This window comes from Candida parapsilosis, contig 005807 (genome assembly GCF_000182765.1).
Source record: "Candida parapsilosis strain CDC317 annotated contig 005807".
In the NCBI taxonomy this organism is placed as follows: domain Eukaryota; kingdom Fungi; phylum Ascomycota; class Pichiomycetes; order Serinales; family Debaryomycetaceae; genus Lodderomyces; species Lodderomyces parapsilosis.
In genome coordinates, this window is record NW_023503280.1 from 324,584 (window position 1) to 339,829 (window position 15,246).

Genomic DNA, 15,246 nt, shown 5'->3' on the forward strand with positions numbered 1-15,246 from the left:
CAACAACAACAGCAGCAACGACAAAAGATCAAGAACTGTACGATAGAAAAAATGTAAACGAGGAAAAAATGACAATGGGCAGCTCCAATCATTATGGAGATAGCTTGTAGATAAACCCATCTCTTGTAAGATCCATCACCATTTTTACTAATGCACCCCTTGTCATCGTTAACTGTGAAAATCTAGTCTTTGCATTTTAAAACGTTAGTTTTTTTTCCGGCTCTTTGTGTAATGATGTTAGACAGGTAGTGTATAAATGCACAATTTTTATTTTCAAGCTAAACGAGGTATCTCTTTTTTTTTGTTTTTTTTTTTCATTTCATTCTATACGAGCAAGTCAAAGGTATTTTATACGACGTAATTCCTTATCGTCACAGTTGTTGCCAAACGAAAGAAATTTGTTATCATTAGCCACAATACTCTTAGGTTTTGCAATTAACAAATCGTACGCTTCGTATCTCAGTAGGATCGCTATTCCACAAAATCATGATGTTAGACATTCTCTCGTTGTGCTCTTTAATCATTTTCTTTTTTAGCTCGTTTAGTGTGAACTTACCCAGTTTGATTTTTGGAAATGAGCGCCAAACGGAAGGAATTGCCATTAGTTTATTCTCGAGCAGAAAACTAGCGTACTGTCTATTTTTGGAACTGAAAACCGGCTCAAACTAGCACTGAACTTCGGAAAATGGGTGATTTTAAATCTTCAGAACCAAAATTTACACTAAATGTGATCGCATATTTTTGGCAAGTCCACATTCTAAAAACAAAGTAAACCATATCTCACTGTTTTAGAGATACACTTTGTCCAAAGTAAACTTTCCTTGACTTGTTAATCTCAATGAGAAGTGTTCTTTCGTATCTCCATGTTCAAAAATTAACCTTCTTGGAACGTTTAATCAAGACAATGATCCTTTTAAAAGACACAGACTTCAAAAATACACCGTTCCGGTCTTCCAGATCCCATGCACAAGATCTGAATCGACTTCTCATATTCCTTTTTTTTCTCTCTTTCTTATTTTTTTTGCAACCAAAAATTTTTGTTTGCTCTGTGCGGGAGGCGAAAATCATCATCATGTTGGTAGCGCACACACAAAAAATGTCAAAAAATTGAACGCGATCACACCAAAACGCGTACAACCTTTTCTTCTTCTTCTTTATTCACACATAGACACCTGTATTACCACACTATTCACGTTTAAGCATGTCGCAAACAGAAGTTGAATTACAACTGCAAAGACTCGAAGCATCCAACATTTCCACCTCATCTGTGGCACAAGATCACAATATGGACGAAGAAGAAGGACACGCGCGTCAGCAACAACTCGGTGCCGATGGAGAAGAAGAAGAAGAGGAGATGAATGGACCTTTACTTATTGAACAACTTGAGGGTAACGGTATCACTACATCAGACATTAAGAAATTGAAAGCTGAAGGGTATCATACTATTGAATCTATTGCTTATACACCCAAGAGGCAATTGATCACGGTCAAAGGTATTAGTGAAGCAAAAGCCGAGAAAATCTCCAACGAGGCTGCTAAATTAGTGCCCTTGGGTTTCACCACTGCATCTGAGTTTCATTCAAGAAGATCGGAGTTGATTTGCTTAACTACTGGATCCAAACAGTTGGATACATTGTTGGGAGGTGGGGTTGAAACTGGTTCAATTACTGAGGTGTTTGGTGAATTTAGAACCGGTAAATCTCAGTTATGTCATACATTGACAGTTACATGTCAATTACCAATTGATATGGGTGGTGGTGAAGGTAAATGTCTTTATATTGATACCGAGGGGACTTTTAGACCCAATAGATTAGTTTCCATTGCTGAAAGATATGGATTAAGTCCCAACGATTGCTTGGATAATGTCGCATACGCAAGAGCTTACAATGCTGAACATCAATTAAATTTATTACATTTAGCAGCACAAATGATGGCTGAACTGAGATTTTCATTGCTAATTGTTGATTCCATCATGTCGTTATATCGTACTGATTACGCTGGTAGAGGTGAGTTAAGTGCTCGTCAAACATCAGTGGCCAAGTTTATGAGAACATTGCAAAGATTAGCAGATGAGTTTGGTATTGCTGTAGTTATTACTAACCAAGTTGTTGCTCAAGTTGATGGAATGTCAGGAATGTATAATCCTGATCCTAAAAAACCCATTGGTGGTAATATTATTGCTCATGCTTCAACTACGAGATTATCATTGAAAAAGGGTAGAGGTGAACAAAGAATTTGCAAAATTTATGATTCACCTTGTTTACCGGAAAGTGATTGTGTTTTCGCCATTTACGAAGATGGTATTGGTGATCCAAAAGTGGAAGATGACGAGTAGGGGAAGAGTTGTTTTTATTTATTGTTTTACAAAGTGTATAGGTTTTTTTTTTTTGCGAATCAGTCTTTTGATTTGGTTAGTTAGTTTTGTTTTATATTTCGAAAATCGTTGTCAATTTCGTTCATTGAGTAAAAGGTTCTGTTGTGGAGTACCGTAGAGTTACCCTTTCACTGATTTCGTGAAAGGGATGCAACATTGATGACAACTTGATACACGAATAATTTCCTATTCTAGTATACATCATTTTTATATACAGTACCACTGATCTTTTAGATAACTTTATTGTTTTATTGTTTTTTTTTTTTTTTTTTTTTTTTTTTTTTCAAATGCCGTGACTACAAAGAATAGGTTGAATGGGTGAAAAACAGTAAAATACAATAGAAATGAAATCCGTTAATGACTAAACTCTCACAGAAAACACATTCGGCAGTTAGCATCAATTGCATTTCATTGCCATTGTTTCATCAAACATGGATGTATTTCGTGTTCTATTGGGGATCCATTTACGTCACCAACCTGGCTGGCAGACTTTTCGAATCCAGACCCTTTTCAAAAAGCGAAAGTTTAGAAAGTAATGGAGGAGCAAAACCCATATTTTAGGTAAAAAACTGCGTCTTCTATTTCTTCGTTGTTAGTCATCTTGAATTGGAATGTCTATGATGATTCTAATGTTTTAGTTCTGCTACCTTAGTGAAATCTGTAGTTTTTTTTTTTTTCGTTTTTTTTCTTGGATTTTGCTAACCGGATTTAGTTGGAAAAAGCTAAATACCTCAAGTCAAATCAAGGGAAAAGCCTCGTGCTACCACGGTAAAACCTCTTTTGCCCCTCCTTTCTTCTTTGAGGGCGAGAGCGACAGAAGTAGTAAAGCAGCAATTAGACTAACATTTGCGCACACGACACGATGTCATGCACTTTTCACAACAACTTCTCTTATTGTGTCTTTTGTGTTATCCAACTCAAAAGACAGAAGTCCAATGATGAAAAAAATTTTTTATCTTTTTCATCAGTTGGGAGGAAATAAGTACCCAAGTACACTACCTTACATCCTTACTGCAATATTAAAACTTCATTAAATGTTTACTTCCGTAACCTGAACTAAAACCAACAAACATCCATACACACATACCAAAACCAACAAAACAACACAAAACCAATTAAAGCTATAGACTTTTCAACAAGAACCAAATAGGAAGAACCCGTTAATAAAAAATAATAAAGAAAAAAATTACACTCATAGTAAAGATTCTTTCCTTCTGAAATTAATAGTCAAATTTTTTTTTATCAAAACAGTCCATTCTTCTCTTCAAATACACTTTGGAAGAAAGGAAACCCCCACCAACTGAGTCAAAACTTGTCACATTTGCATAAAACTACTGCTCTCCTGCTCCTAATAGTATACAACCAAAGCATTTAGTATCACAGGGCATTGTGTGTTGATCTCACTAAACCCCAATTGACTCACACAACCACGGACTATTACGCATCACTTGCAGCAGCGTCACTAGTCATAACCACCTTGGTTTACCGTTAATACACCCCTTCACCATGAAGTATACAGAAAAAGCTAAGGTAAAAATATTGCCTAAACCAGCACCAATGGCTCATTCTCCACAAACACCATCTCCATTGGTTTCAGTGTCACCTCGTTACGCGAATACCCCCATATTACCCGCACCAAAACGTTCCAAGTCTGCCGCTTCTGTCTCGTCAACAAAACCTTCGACTCCCAACGCTGGCCCCGAGTTGAAAAAACAAAGGAAGTCAACTAGTAGTGCGTCACCCCGCGAGCGCCCCACCAAATCCACCAGATCGACCGATAACTCACCAAAAGACACGACAACAACAACCTCATCATCATCACAAAAACAATCGAAGCAAACAGGACATAGACCAGTCACCTCGTGCACATTTTGTCGTCAACACAAGATCAAATGCAATGCTCTGGATAATTACCCACAACCATGTCAAAGATGTGAACGCATGGGATTGAAATGTGACATTGACCCTGAATTTAGACCCAAGAAGGGATCACAGATCCAATCATTGAAACTGGATGTTGATGAATTAAAGGCTAAAATCGATCTTTTAACCAAGAACGAGTCGCTTTTGACCCAGGCTTTAAGTCAACATAATATGGGGTTTCTCAATCAAACATCTTCACCTCATGTCCAACCGCAACATCTGCCACCACATCAAGCATACGCACATTCGCATTCGCACTCACAATCACAATCACAAACAAATACTCCTATACACGCACACCCACAACCACAACGGAGCAACCTGTATCCATCAAATGCAGTAATTAGTCCCATGGTACTACCATCATCTTCAACCTATGCCAATAGTCCAAATATGTCACCCATTCCATCAGTCACCAAAATCCAACAAAGCCCTCCATTAATGCACGATAATTCAGACAATTCACCTTCCACAATGAGTATTTTTGACATAAAGGAGGAAAACTATCAGCCAATATCAGAATTCGTTTTGGGCGATGTCAATTTACCCTTGGCAAAAGCCAATGAATTGCATCACCGATTCATGACGAGAAACTTGAAATATTTTCCAATTATCCACTCACGCTCAGCTACTGAACTATATCATAAATCAAACTTGTTATTCTGGGTTGTTATATTGACGGCAAGTTTAGGGGAGCCAGAACCAACTTTATACATGTCATTAGCGTCATTAATCAAGCAATTGGCGATAGAGACATGCTGGATTAAAACTCCACGCTCGACTCATGTTATTCAAGCATTGATTATCTTGTCGATATGGCCATTACCAAATGAAAAAGTGCTCGATGATTGCTCTTATCGATTTGTTGGATTGGCCAAAAATTTGTCTTTACAATTGGGATTACATCGAGGTGGAGAATTTATCCAAGAATTTAGTCGCAATCAAGTGAGTCTAGGTCCTGATGCTGAAAAGTGGAGAACAAGATCATGGTTGGCTTTATTTTTTTGTGAACAGTTTTGGTCATCGTTGTTGGGATTACCACCAAGTATAAATACTACTGATTACCTATTGGAAAACGCCCGAGTTGACCAATCGTTGCCCAAGGAGTTTCGATGCTTAATTTCATTGTCTATTTTCCAATGCAAATTGGTTAATGTCATGGGGATTAGTGTTACTAGACCCGATGGGTTATTGGAACCGCTGAATCGTGCCGGATCACTAAACTTATTGGATAGGGAATTGGAGCGATTGAGGTTCAAATTGCAAATTGAAGAAGGATCACCTATTGAAGTTTACTACCTTTACATCAAGTTGATGATTTGTTGCTTTGCGTTTTTACCAGGCACTCCAATTGAAGATCAAGTTAAATATGTCAGTTCAGCATACTTGTCAGCAACTCGTATCATCACCATTGTATCGAAAATGAATCAAGAAACCAGCTTAATTGAGTTACCGATATATATCAGACAAGCAGTTTCATACTCAGTTTTGCTTCTTTTCAAATTACATTTATCAAAATATTTATTTGATAAATATGTTGATTCTGCAAGACAATCAATTGTCACTGTACATCGAATGTTTAGAAACACATTAAGTTCATGGCAAGATTTACAAAATGACATGTCAAGAACCGCCAAAGTTTTGGAGAATCTCAATATAGTGTTGTATACGTATCCAGATATCTTCCTTCAGGAGGATAAGGATGAAGGGTCGAGTATTATCACCCGCATGAGATCCCATTTGACAGCGTCGTTGTTTTATGATTTAGTTTGGTGTGTTCACGAAGGTAAACGAAGAACAGCTTTGGATAAAGGCAAACCACCAACGAAGAAAATCGAACCTCATGATAAAAAGTTACTTCCATTGCCATTTTATAATCAAATAACAAAGGACGATTTTACCACTATAACAACAACTACACCCAATGGTACCACCATCACCACTTTGGTCCCTACTGATCAAGCGATGAATCAAGCCAAGCTGAATGCAGGTGACAACAAGCCATTGGAAATCAATGGTATTCCATTATCAATGTTGGAAGCAACTGGGTCCACTAGAGAAATAATGAATGTCCAGGATCAAGAACCAACAGTTGTGAAAACCGAGTCACCAATCCCAGGACAACATCCGCAACACCCACAACACCCACTGCATCAACAACAACAACTGCATCCACTGCATTTGCAACTACAACAAGCCACCCCTATTCTTGAATCCAGTGCACCAACTAATCAGCAACCACCTCAACTTAGATCACAACAATTGCCACATCAACAGCAACAAGCGCAACCACAACCTCCATTCCCATTCGGTCAATCGCCACCACCACAGAGTTACTTGCCCACAATCGAAGAAGTCAATGTGAATGAGCAATATCCAGTTTTCAACAGTGATCAACAGCAAGGACAAACAGGAGCTAGCGCCCCGGGCACAATCGGTACAGGCGCTTCTGGTGGGTCTGGTTCTTTTGTTTCCCAAATTGATTCTTTTTTCCAACAACAGTCGAATGGATGGATGGATAACCAGGATGATGATTTCTTGGGATGGTTTGATGTAAACATGTTGCCTGATCAGTAGAAGTGGAGCTAGGGGGGATGAACCTCTTGTATATACATATTCACTACTTTTATATAATTCTATTTAAAAGAATTACTAAAGAATGATGTTATGACGAAAGAGATTAATGTAGATTACGTGGCTATACTGGAAGGCATCAGTCCAATATCAGCTACCGATATTGGGGCATGTATTTTTTACTGGTTCAAAACCGAGCAAGCTGAATTGGCGACAAATGTTTAACCTACTCCTTACCTATTGAATCAAGACGAAACCTGTAAATCTTAGAACTCTTCATCCAAAAAATCCTAATATAAAATAACTAATAGTCTATTATATTCAAATTGAATGAAATACGTACTAATCTTATCAAACGGACTACAAGCAAAAACACCAGGAATATGCTCTAAATGGAATAAAATTGATGAACAGAACATAACAAATAACATAACTAGAGTATGCTGGTTTGATAACTAAGAATATCATGGAATTATTCCTATTGGGAAAAAGCATCTGAAACTATTGATAACAACTTCCTCACCAAAAGGCCCATTAAAGTAGAAAGGACAACCGATTTTCAATTTGAATCATTCAACTGGGATTACAAACACAAAGATGGCCAAAGAAATATTAACCGAATGATTGCACGACATATCCAAGATGTTCAAAAGTCGAGAGGGGAGTAAATTTAAAAGTCAAGAAGGGGACAAGTTTGAAATTTTCGAAACCGGACGAAAAGCCCACACCGAACTCTTGAACTTCATCATCGACCCCAATCCCCAGATCAAAACGTCCAAGAAGAGAAGGAGCCGTAACAGGTACCGCCCTACACTTTCTTTTAAACCCCGCTAGTTCCAACTAACTCGTAAACGAATCGCATGAACTGAGTAAGATTGCTTATTATTTGATTTGGGTATTGGGGGACCGATAAATGAGCAAAAAGCTCCAAAGCTGAGAGTTTTGAGTAGAAATAGATTTTAAAAGAACAATAAATCGTTCTGTAGAAAGAGCAAAATCACAATTTTGAAATTTTTCTCCTTTCTAAAAGAGGAAGCAGATAAAAAGGGGGTTATTCGTATTCGGTTTTGAAATCGTGTGTTTTTTCTATATGAAAGACCGGTAGCGTGTTTTTGGTCGCAAATTCCACGTTGTTTCCAAAAGGGGGGCTTTGCGCCATTTCTTCAATCCATAATTCTTCTTTGAGGGAATGAAAGAACATAAAAGTCTATACAACAACCCAGCAATAAATTTCGAAATTCGTATATACAAACTTCAGCATTAAAACTACATCAACAAATTCAGATATTGGTTATAATTGTTGAAATTATATGCACGACTGTAAAAAACGAAAGCTCAGTAAGAAAGGCTTTAGGGCTGTGAAGTCAGATTATCTATGTTTACATACGTTCATAACCTTTCCCAATACGTATCATCAAATAGTATAACAATTGACAATGTACCATCATTCATGAATATATCATACTTACAATCCTAGTAAAAACGTCACAAGATATAGTTCAGCAATAGAAGATTGTAAACCATGTAACAATCTTGAATAACACCGGCCCTAAGAAGGTTGTATAAAGTTGATATATCTACTACCAATCTTCTATACTCTTACAGTTATCACTTAAAAACGCGCTTCATAGAAGCTTTTTAGTTCTAAGTCCGCTGACACTACCATTAAGGTAGGTAACAATAATGAAAGTGAGAGTAGGGACAAAGAATCAAATGTAACTCATCAATACAAATACATTTCTGTTTTCTACTGATGTCGAACCACCGTCAATTAATCTCGAGAGCTAAATCCCCAATTGAAACTCTTATTTAGGTAGCAAACCACTCGGTGGCATTTTATAATGAGAGTTTCCTCTGCAAGAAAAGCCTTGTGTTTCCACTAGTGATACTCCAACATCGTCAGAGTAATGAGTAGATGTTGAAAAAGAAATTGATTGAAGTGAAACAGTTGCTTAAGTTGTGTACTTTTGTACCGAATAATACGCTACACACATTGAACAAAGATAAAGAAAGAAGAAAGAAGAGATAGTCAAACACCGTTTACAGCTCTACCTTTATTTCAGCCTCGACATGAATGAGTAAAGCAGTGCGTTTCTTTCCGATAATATGTTGGTGTGTATATATACAATATAACACCTAATTTATTCCCGATTAGGAAATCTAATGTATGGAACGTTTTGGTAGCGTCACCTTTTAAAATTTTTGTGTATTATCAGACGCGTCTAATTCACTGTTTCTTAAAGTAAAATCATAAGCATTACATTTCCAAATTAATTTCACTACTGGCCCAACCACTTTCCTTCTTTTCATCACTAACGCCTCCTGTCAAGTATGTCCCATTTTGTTTCTTCACCTGGTGCTATACCATCAGATACTGCACAACTACTCAATTCACAAGTATCATCATCATATGGAAGAGATGTATCTACTCCAGCACCAAATACTACAACTGGACCCATTATGTTTTCAGAAAATGGATCTACAGCATTAGGACTGCAACTGCAACTGCAACTGCAACCACATGTTGTAACTCAACAAAGGCCAATAGTTGCTGGTAGAAGAAGACAAATTGCTGCTCCTAAAGTAGTTGATGTTACTGGTGAAAAAGTTCGTGAAAGTTTCGAAAATTTTATCGAGGAGTTTGTTGATCCCGAACAATTGGATAATGGGTGGGACGGGAAGATTTACTTGGCGCAGATTGAATCAATGAAGACATTTGAATATAGTACATTGTACATTAACTATCAAGATTTAATGTCGAGAGAAAATGGTGTTCTTGCTACTGCTATATCAGAGCAGTATTATAGATTTTACCCATTTTTACTTAATGCATTGAAACGACTGTTGAAAAAATATGCTCCACAATTGCTTCATACAAATTTATTAGGACAGGTGGAGAATGATGAACCAGAAAGTGAAAATAGTTTATCAACAGCCAGTGCTGCTTCGAATGAGAGAGTTTTCCAGCTCTCGTTTTTCAATTTACCAACAGTGCAAAGGATTAGAGATGTCCGTTCTAACAAGATTGGTTCGTTGATGACCATCACTGGTACCGTTACTAGAACATCTGAAGTTAGGCCAGAATTGTACATGGGAAGTTTCACTTGTGATATGTGTTCAGCATTAATTGAAGGGGTGGAACAGATTTTCAAATACACTGAGCCTACTTCATGCCCCTCATGTGAGAATCAATCATACTTTACCCTAAATGTGTCCAAATCATTATTTATCGATTGGCAAAGAGTCAGGATCCAAGAAAATGCCAACGAAATCCCCACTGGATCGATGCCAAGGACATTGGATGTTATTCTCAGAGGTGAAACGGTGGAAAGAGCTAAACCGGGCGACAAGTGTAAATTTACTGGTTGTGAAATTGTTATCCCTGATGTATCGCAATTGGGTTTACCTGGTGTCAAGCCACAATCAATCAAGGAAAATAAGGGAAGCACCGAGTTGAATTCTGGTGTTTCTGGATTAAAAACACTTGGTGTTAGAGATTTAACTTATAAATTGGCATTCAATGCGTGTCATGTTTGTTCAATGATTAATAAAGTTGGTAATGAGCGTGATGAAGACAATGACAACTCCGATGCTTATTTACTTTCATTACCACAATCCGAAGTTGATGAGTTGAAAGAAATGGTTAAGGATGAATACATTTATGACAAATTGGTGCAATCGGTAGCTCCTGCGGTATTTGGTCACGATACTATCAAAAAGGGTATCTTGTTGCAGTTGCTTTCCGGTGTTCACAAGCAAACCGTTGATGGAATCAATTTGAGAGGTGATATCAACATTTGTATTGTTGGTGATCCATCAACTTCCAAATCGCAATTTTTGAAATATGTTTGTGGATTTAGTCCTCGTGCTGTTTACACCTCAGGTAAAGCTTCTTCAGCAGCGGGGTTAACTGCTGCAGTAGTGAGAGACGAAGAAAGTGGTGAATACACAATTGAAGCTGGTGCATTGATGTTGGCCGATAATGGAATTTGTGCTATTGATGAATTTGACAAGATGGATATTGTTGATCAAGTGGCTATTCATGAAGCAATGGAACAACAAACAATCTCCATTGCAAAAGCAGGTATTCATGCCACGTTAAATGCACGTACATCCATCTTGGCGGCAGCAAACCCCATTGGTGGTCGATACAATCGTAAAATTGGCCTTCGATCAAATTTGAACATGTCTGCACCAATCATGTCGAGATTTGATTTGTTTTTTGTCATTTTGGATGATTGTAATGAACGTGTTGACACGCAATTGGCGTCACATATTGTTGATTTGCATATGCTTAGAGATGATGCCATTGATCCACCATATTCAGCTGAACAATTGTCCAGGTACATCAAGTATGCAAAGACTTTTAATCCCAAAATGACCAAACAAGCTAGAGATTTCCTTGTTACTAGGTATAAGGAGTTGCGTGATGATGATGCACAAGGGTTGGGTAGGTCATCTTATAGGATCACTGTGCGTCAATTGGAGTCAATGATCAGATTGAGCGAAGCTATTGCTAGAGCCAACTGTACTGAGGAAATCACCCCTGATTTTGTTGCTGAGGCGTATGATTTATTGAAACAGTCAATTATTAGAGTTGAAATGGATGATATTGAAATGGAAGATGATGACGAGCAACAACAAGAAGGTGGGGCAGATGCAGATGCAGATGCAGATGCAAATGTCATGGATGAGGGTTCCAATGTTGCCGAATCGAGTTCCTCTAGAGCTGAGCCTACAACGATATCATACGACAAATACGTCTCAGTGATGAACCTATTAGTGAAGAAGATTTCCGAAGATGATAAAGCTGGTGGAGAAGGTTTAACTGCCGATGAGTTAGTCGAATGGTACTTGTTACAAAAAGAAGACGATTTGGCCAGTGAAGCCGAATATTTCAAGGAGAGGAAAATCGCCTACAAGGTGTTGAAGCGATTGGTCAAGGATAGAATTTTGATGAGTGTTTCCAATAACGAAAATGAAGGTGATGGTGATGATGATAATGATGCCTCAATGCCTGATGGAACTAGATCGGCATCTACAAAAACGGTGTACATCATTCATCCGAATTGTGCCATTCTTGATTTCTTTGAAAGAGATGAGAGAGAAAGCGAACAATCTGCTTAATAGATTATTTACTTGGAGATGATGCTATTGAAGTTTTTGACTCCCTCGCCCTTTATCCCTCCTTTTTGTGTATTATTATAAATGTGCTTATTTCAGTTCCTATGTGCTTGTTGTAGTCTTTTGTTTTTTTGTTTGAGGTGGTCCTAAAAGCACTCTAAATTTAGTTTGACGTGAATCAGCATCCGTTGAAGAGGATACATTCCCAGAACCTGTACCACCACCGCCACCACCACCACCAACACCACCCGCTGTGCTCTTGTGAGTTCGCCATTCAGTAGGTTGCGTCTGCGAGGCACATTCATAGCAATGCTCAATAAAAGCCTTGTCATTAGGGAACATGCGTTGACATGATCGACACCATCCTGGTTCCCCAATACTCTTGATTGCACCTACACCACTACCTATAGGATTCCCTTCACCTATGGGCAATCGTTTGTCACGGACGTAATGAACCAATTTCAAATGACGTTTCAATACATCTAATCGATTAAATGCACCACCGTTTTTGTGACACGTGGGGTCGTTTTTCCAATAGGGGCAATGATATTGTGGAGCCATATGCGATTTGAAATGACGAGTGAGGTCAGATTGACGGGCAAATGACCATTCACAGGATTCAAATGTGCATTTGAATGGTTTTTGTTGATCTTTAGTGGATGTGGCTGAGAATTTGCTTCTGGATTTGATTGGATGTTGTGATTGCAGCTGTTGTTGTGGTGGTTGTTGTAGTTGTTGTTGTTGTTGTGGTGGTGGTGGTTGTGATTGTGGTTGTTGTTGTTGTTGTTGTTGTTGTTGTTGTTGTTGCTGCTGCTGCTGCTGTTGCTGTTGTTGTTGTTGTTGTTGTTGTTGTTGTTGCTGCAGCTGATGCTTTTGTAGTTGATGGTGGGCAGCTTCTGGATCCGATGCATGTTGATCGTCATCTTTTGCTCCCTTAGGTGCTTCGCCTGCATCGCCACCACCACCTTTTCCATTACTGTGGGAGCTACTGTTCCCCGTGGGATCAAAATCACCCGATTCTAATCTTGATAAAGCACTGGCTGCAAGATTAGTCGCTATAGTCTCAGCAGTTGAATTACTATTGGACGATTGTTGCTCTCTGAATGCAGGTTCATACGGTAAAAAAGTGGTGAATGGTTGGTAATCACTTCGGTACACAGATTGTAGACTGGCTAATGGAGGTAGTTTGCGTGCGCCTGTATTTGTAGAAGCTGTTGCGTCAGTGGAAGTAGTTGCGAAATCAGTAGTCTTTGTTGTGGTTGATTCTGATTGTGTTTCTTCCTGTTGTGGCAGTTTTGCCTTAGCTGTGTCTTGACGAAGTTGGGGATTTATTTTGTCGTCAGTTGTCTCTTTTCTCATGACTGTCATGTTTCTATGGTAATTTGTGTTTGAGTTATCTCGAGAAGAGGGTTGTCCTTTTGATGTAAAATAATGAGCCGCTTTTGCTGAGGATTAAAGAAAAAGTTTCAACCCGACCGACTGTTAGTTTGTTTTGTTTGGTGCTCATTCTGTCTCTCACCTCATTTTATGTTGTGTCTTTTTTTTCTTTTTTTTCTTTTTTGTGTTACCAATACACACGACTGTCGATGTCGTATTTTTTAGTAATAATCGGTGACAATTATACTTTACGACACAGCAATTGCACAACAAGAATTGCTAAGAGGACAGCAATCATTATTATCATCGTTTGTAAAGCAAAATGAAACTACCTACATTAAACGCCTCTCAACGCCGGGCCGCTTAGTTTAATCCAGCCACACTCCTTTACATCTCTCTTGTTTGCGTGTTTTAGTTGTGTGTCTCTATTTTCAATTTTAGTAATTCGATAGTAATATCCTGCATATAATCAGATTGCTTTTTCCCTTTTCCTTTTACTCCAGACTTTCACATTCCAGGTAACCCTTCAAGTTTAAAGTCATTCACTTTCTTGCAGAGAGCTTATTCTTACCTTTTCCTCACTATCATCATCAATTGCGACCCTAAGCTATGTCTAAAGTACGTCATCATTGCAATAGCTATCGTTAGCAACCTTATTAACCGTGATCTTTAGAATATCGATATCTTGAAATTTGCTGATGAAGATGGTAACTACAAAAGAAAACCATCAGTGTTTCGTGATTGGATTAGTGCCAAACCTGGCTCTAGATTTCCTCCGGAAGCTGGCAGGTACCATTTGTATGTTTCCTTTGCTTGTCCATGGGCTCACCGTACTTTAATCACTAGAAGATTAAAGGGATTGGTTTCCATCATTGGCTTGTCAATTGTGCACTGGCACATGGATGACAAAGGATGGAGATTTCCTACAAAGGAAGAATTGGAGTCATTGCCTCAAAAGGATGACGTTTCATTGGGTACCCCTGACCATCTATATGGCTTTGAAAGGTTGAGAGAATTGTATTTCAAAGCTGATTCAAATTATAGTGGTAGATTCACTGTTCCTGTCTTGTGGGATAAAAAGGAACAAACAATTGTCAACAATGAATCAGCTGAAATTATTAGAATGCTCAATTCTGACTTTAACTCAATTTTGCCCACTGAATATGCTGATTTGAATTTAGTCCCAAAGGAGTTGGAGTCTCAAATTGATGAATTGAATGGTTGGGTTTACGACAATATCAACAATGGTGTTTACAAAACTGGATTTGCTTCCAAACAAGAAGTCTATGACAAGGAATGTCGCAATGTGTTTACCCACTTGGACAAGGTTGAAACATTGTTGAAAGAAAACAAGGAAAAGGACCGCAAAAATGAGTTTTTGTTGGGCAACCAATTGACTGAAGCTGACATCAGATTGTTTACGACTGTCATCAGATTTGACCCTGTTTATGTCCAACATTTCAAGTGTAATATTGGGATGATTAGAACACATTATCCAAATATTCACAATTGGCTCAGATTGTTATATTGGAAGATTCCCGGTTTTCAAGAAACTACAAACTTTGAACACATCAAGTACCACTACACTAAATCTCATATCAAGATTAATCCTTATGGAATTACTCCATTGGGCCCAGTGCCAAACATTCTACCAATTGATCAATAAAGAAAATAATTTATAGGTTTTCTTCAATTTACGTTTACTGTTATAATTGACTATAGTAGAGATCATTATGTATAGCATCGAGGTGTTTACAATATTGCTAAATTAAAGTTATTGAACAATATAAAACTGTCTGACAATTCGAATTGCATAGGCATTTATAAAAGAAAACGGTTTCATGACTGCTAAAATACAATATTACCGAAGCAGT

General features: G+C 38.1%; 5 protein-coding genes across 5 annotated transcripts; 4 read left to right on the plus strand and 1 right to left on the minus strand. All coding sequences in view use genetic code 12, as the record gives it.

Annotated features, from left to right (window-relative positions):
* Positions 1–1,201: 1,201 nt before the first annotated feature.
* On the plus strand, positions 1,202–2,335 carry RAD51 (recombinase; the record flags this gene model as incomplete). The annotated part of the gene is made up of 1 exon (XM_036807982.1): positions 1,202–2,335. One exon carries the CDS (start codon positions 1,202–1,204, stop codon positions 2,333–2,335), a length of 1,134 nt encoding a protein of 377 aa, XP_036664765.1.
* A 1,545-nt stretch (positions 2,336–3,880) lies between these two features.
* SEF1 (Sef1p) lies at positions 3,881–6,874 on the plus strand (the record flags this gene model as incomplete). The annotated part of the gene is made up of 1 exon (XM_036807983.1): positions 3,881–6,874. The coding sequence occupies one exon, from the start codon at positions 3,881–3,883 to the stop codon at positions 6,872–6,874; it is 2,994 nt and encodes a 997-aa protein (XP_036664766.1).
* A 2,328-nt stretch (positions 6,875–9,202) lies between these two features.
* On the plus strand, positions 9,203–11,998 carry MCM6 (MCM DNA helicase complex subunit; the record flags this gene model as incomplete). Its single annotated transcript, XM_036807984.1, has 1 exon — positions 9,203–11,998. One exon carries the CDS (start codon positions 9,203–9,205, stop codon positions 11,996–11,998), a length of 2,796 nt encoding a protein of 931 aa, XP_036664767.1.
* A 99-nt stretch (positions 11,999–12,097) lies between these two features.
* On the minus strand, positions 12,098–13,363 carry CPAR2_801450 (uncharacterized protein; the record flags this gene model as incomplete). The annotated part of the gene is made up of 1 exon (XM_036807985.1): positions 12,098–13,363. The coding sequence occupies one exon, from the start codon at positions 13,361–13,363 to the stop codon at positions 12,098–12,100; it is 1,266 nt and encodes a 421-aa protein (XP_036664768.1).
* Positions 13,364–13,981: 618 nt separating this feature from the next.
* Positions 13,982–15,038, plus strand: ECM4 (omega-class glutathione transferase; the record flags this gene model as incomplete). The annotated part of the gene is made up of 2 exons (XM_036807986.1): positions 13,982–13,990; positions 14,046–15,038. The coding sequence occupies 2 exons, from the start codon at positions 13,982–13,984 to the stop codon at positions 15,036–15,038; spliced, it is 1,002 nt and encodes a 333-aa protein (XP_036664769.1).
* Positions 15,039–15,246: the final 208 nt, after the last annotated feature.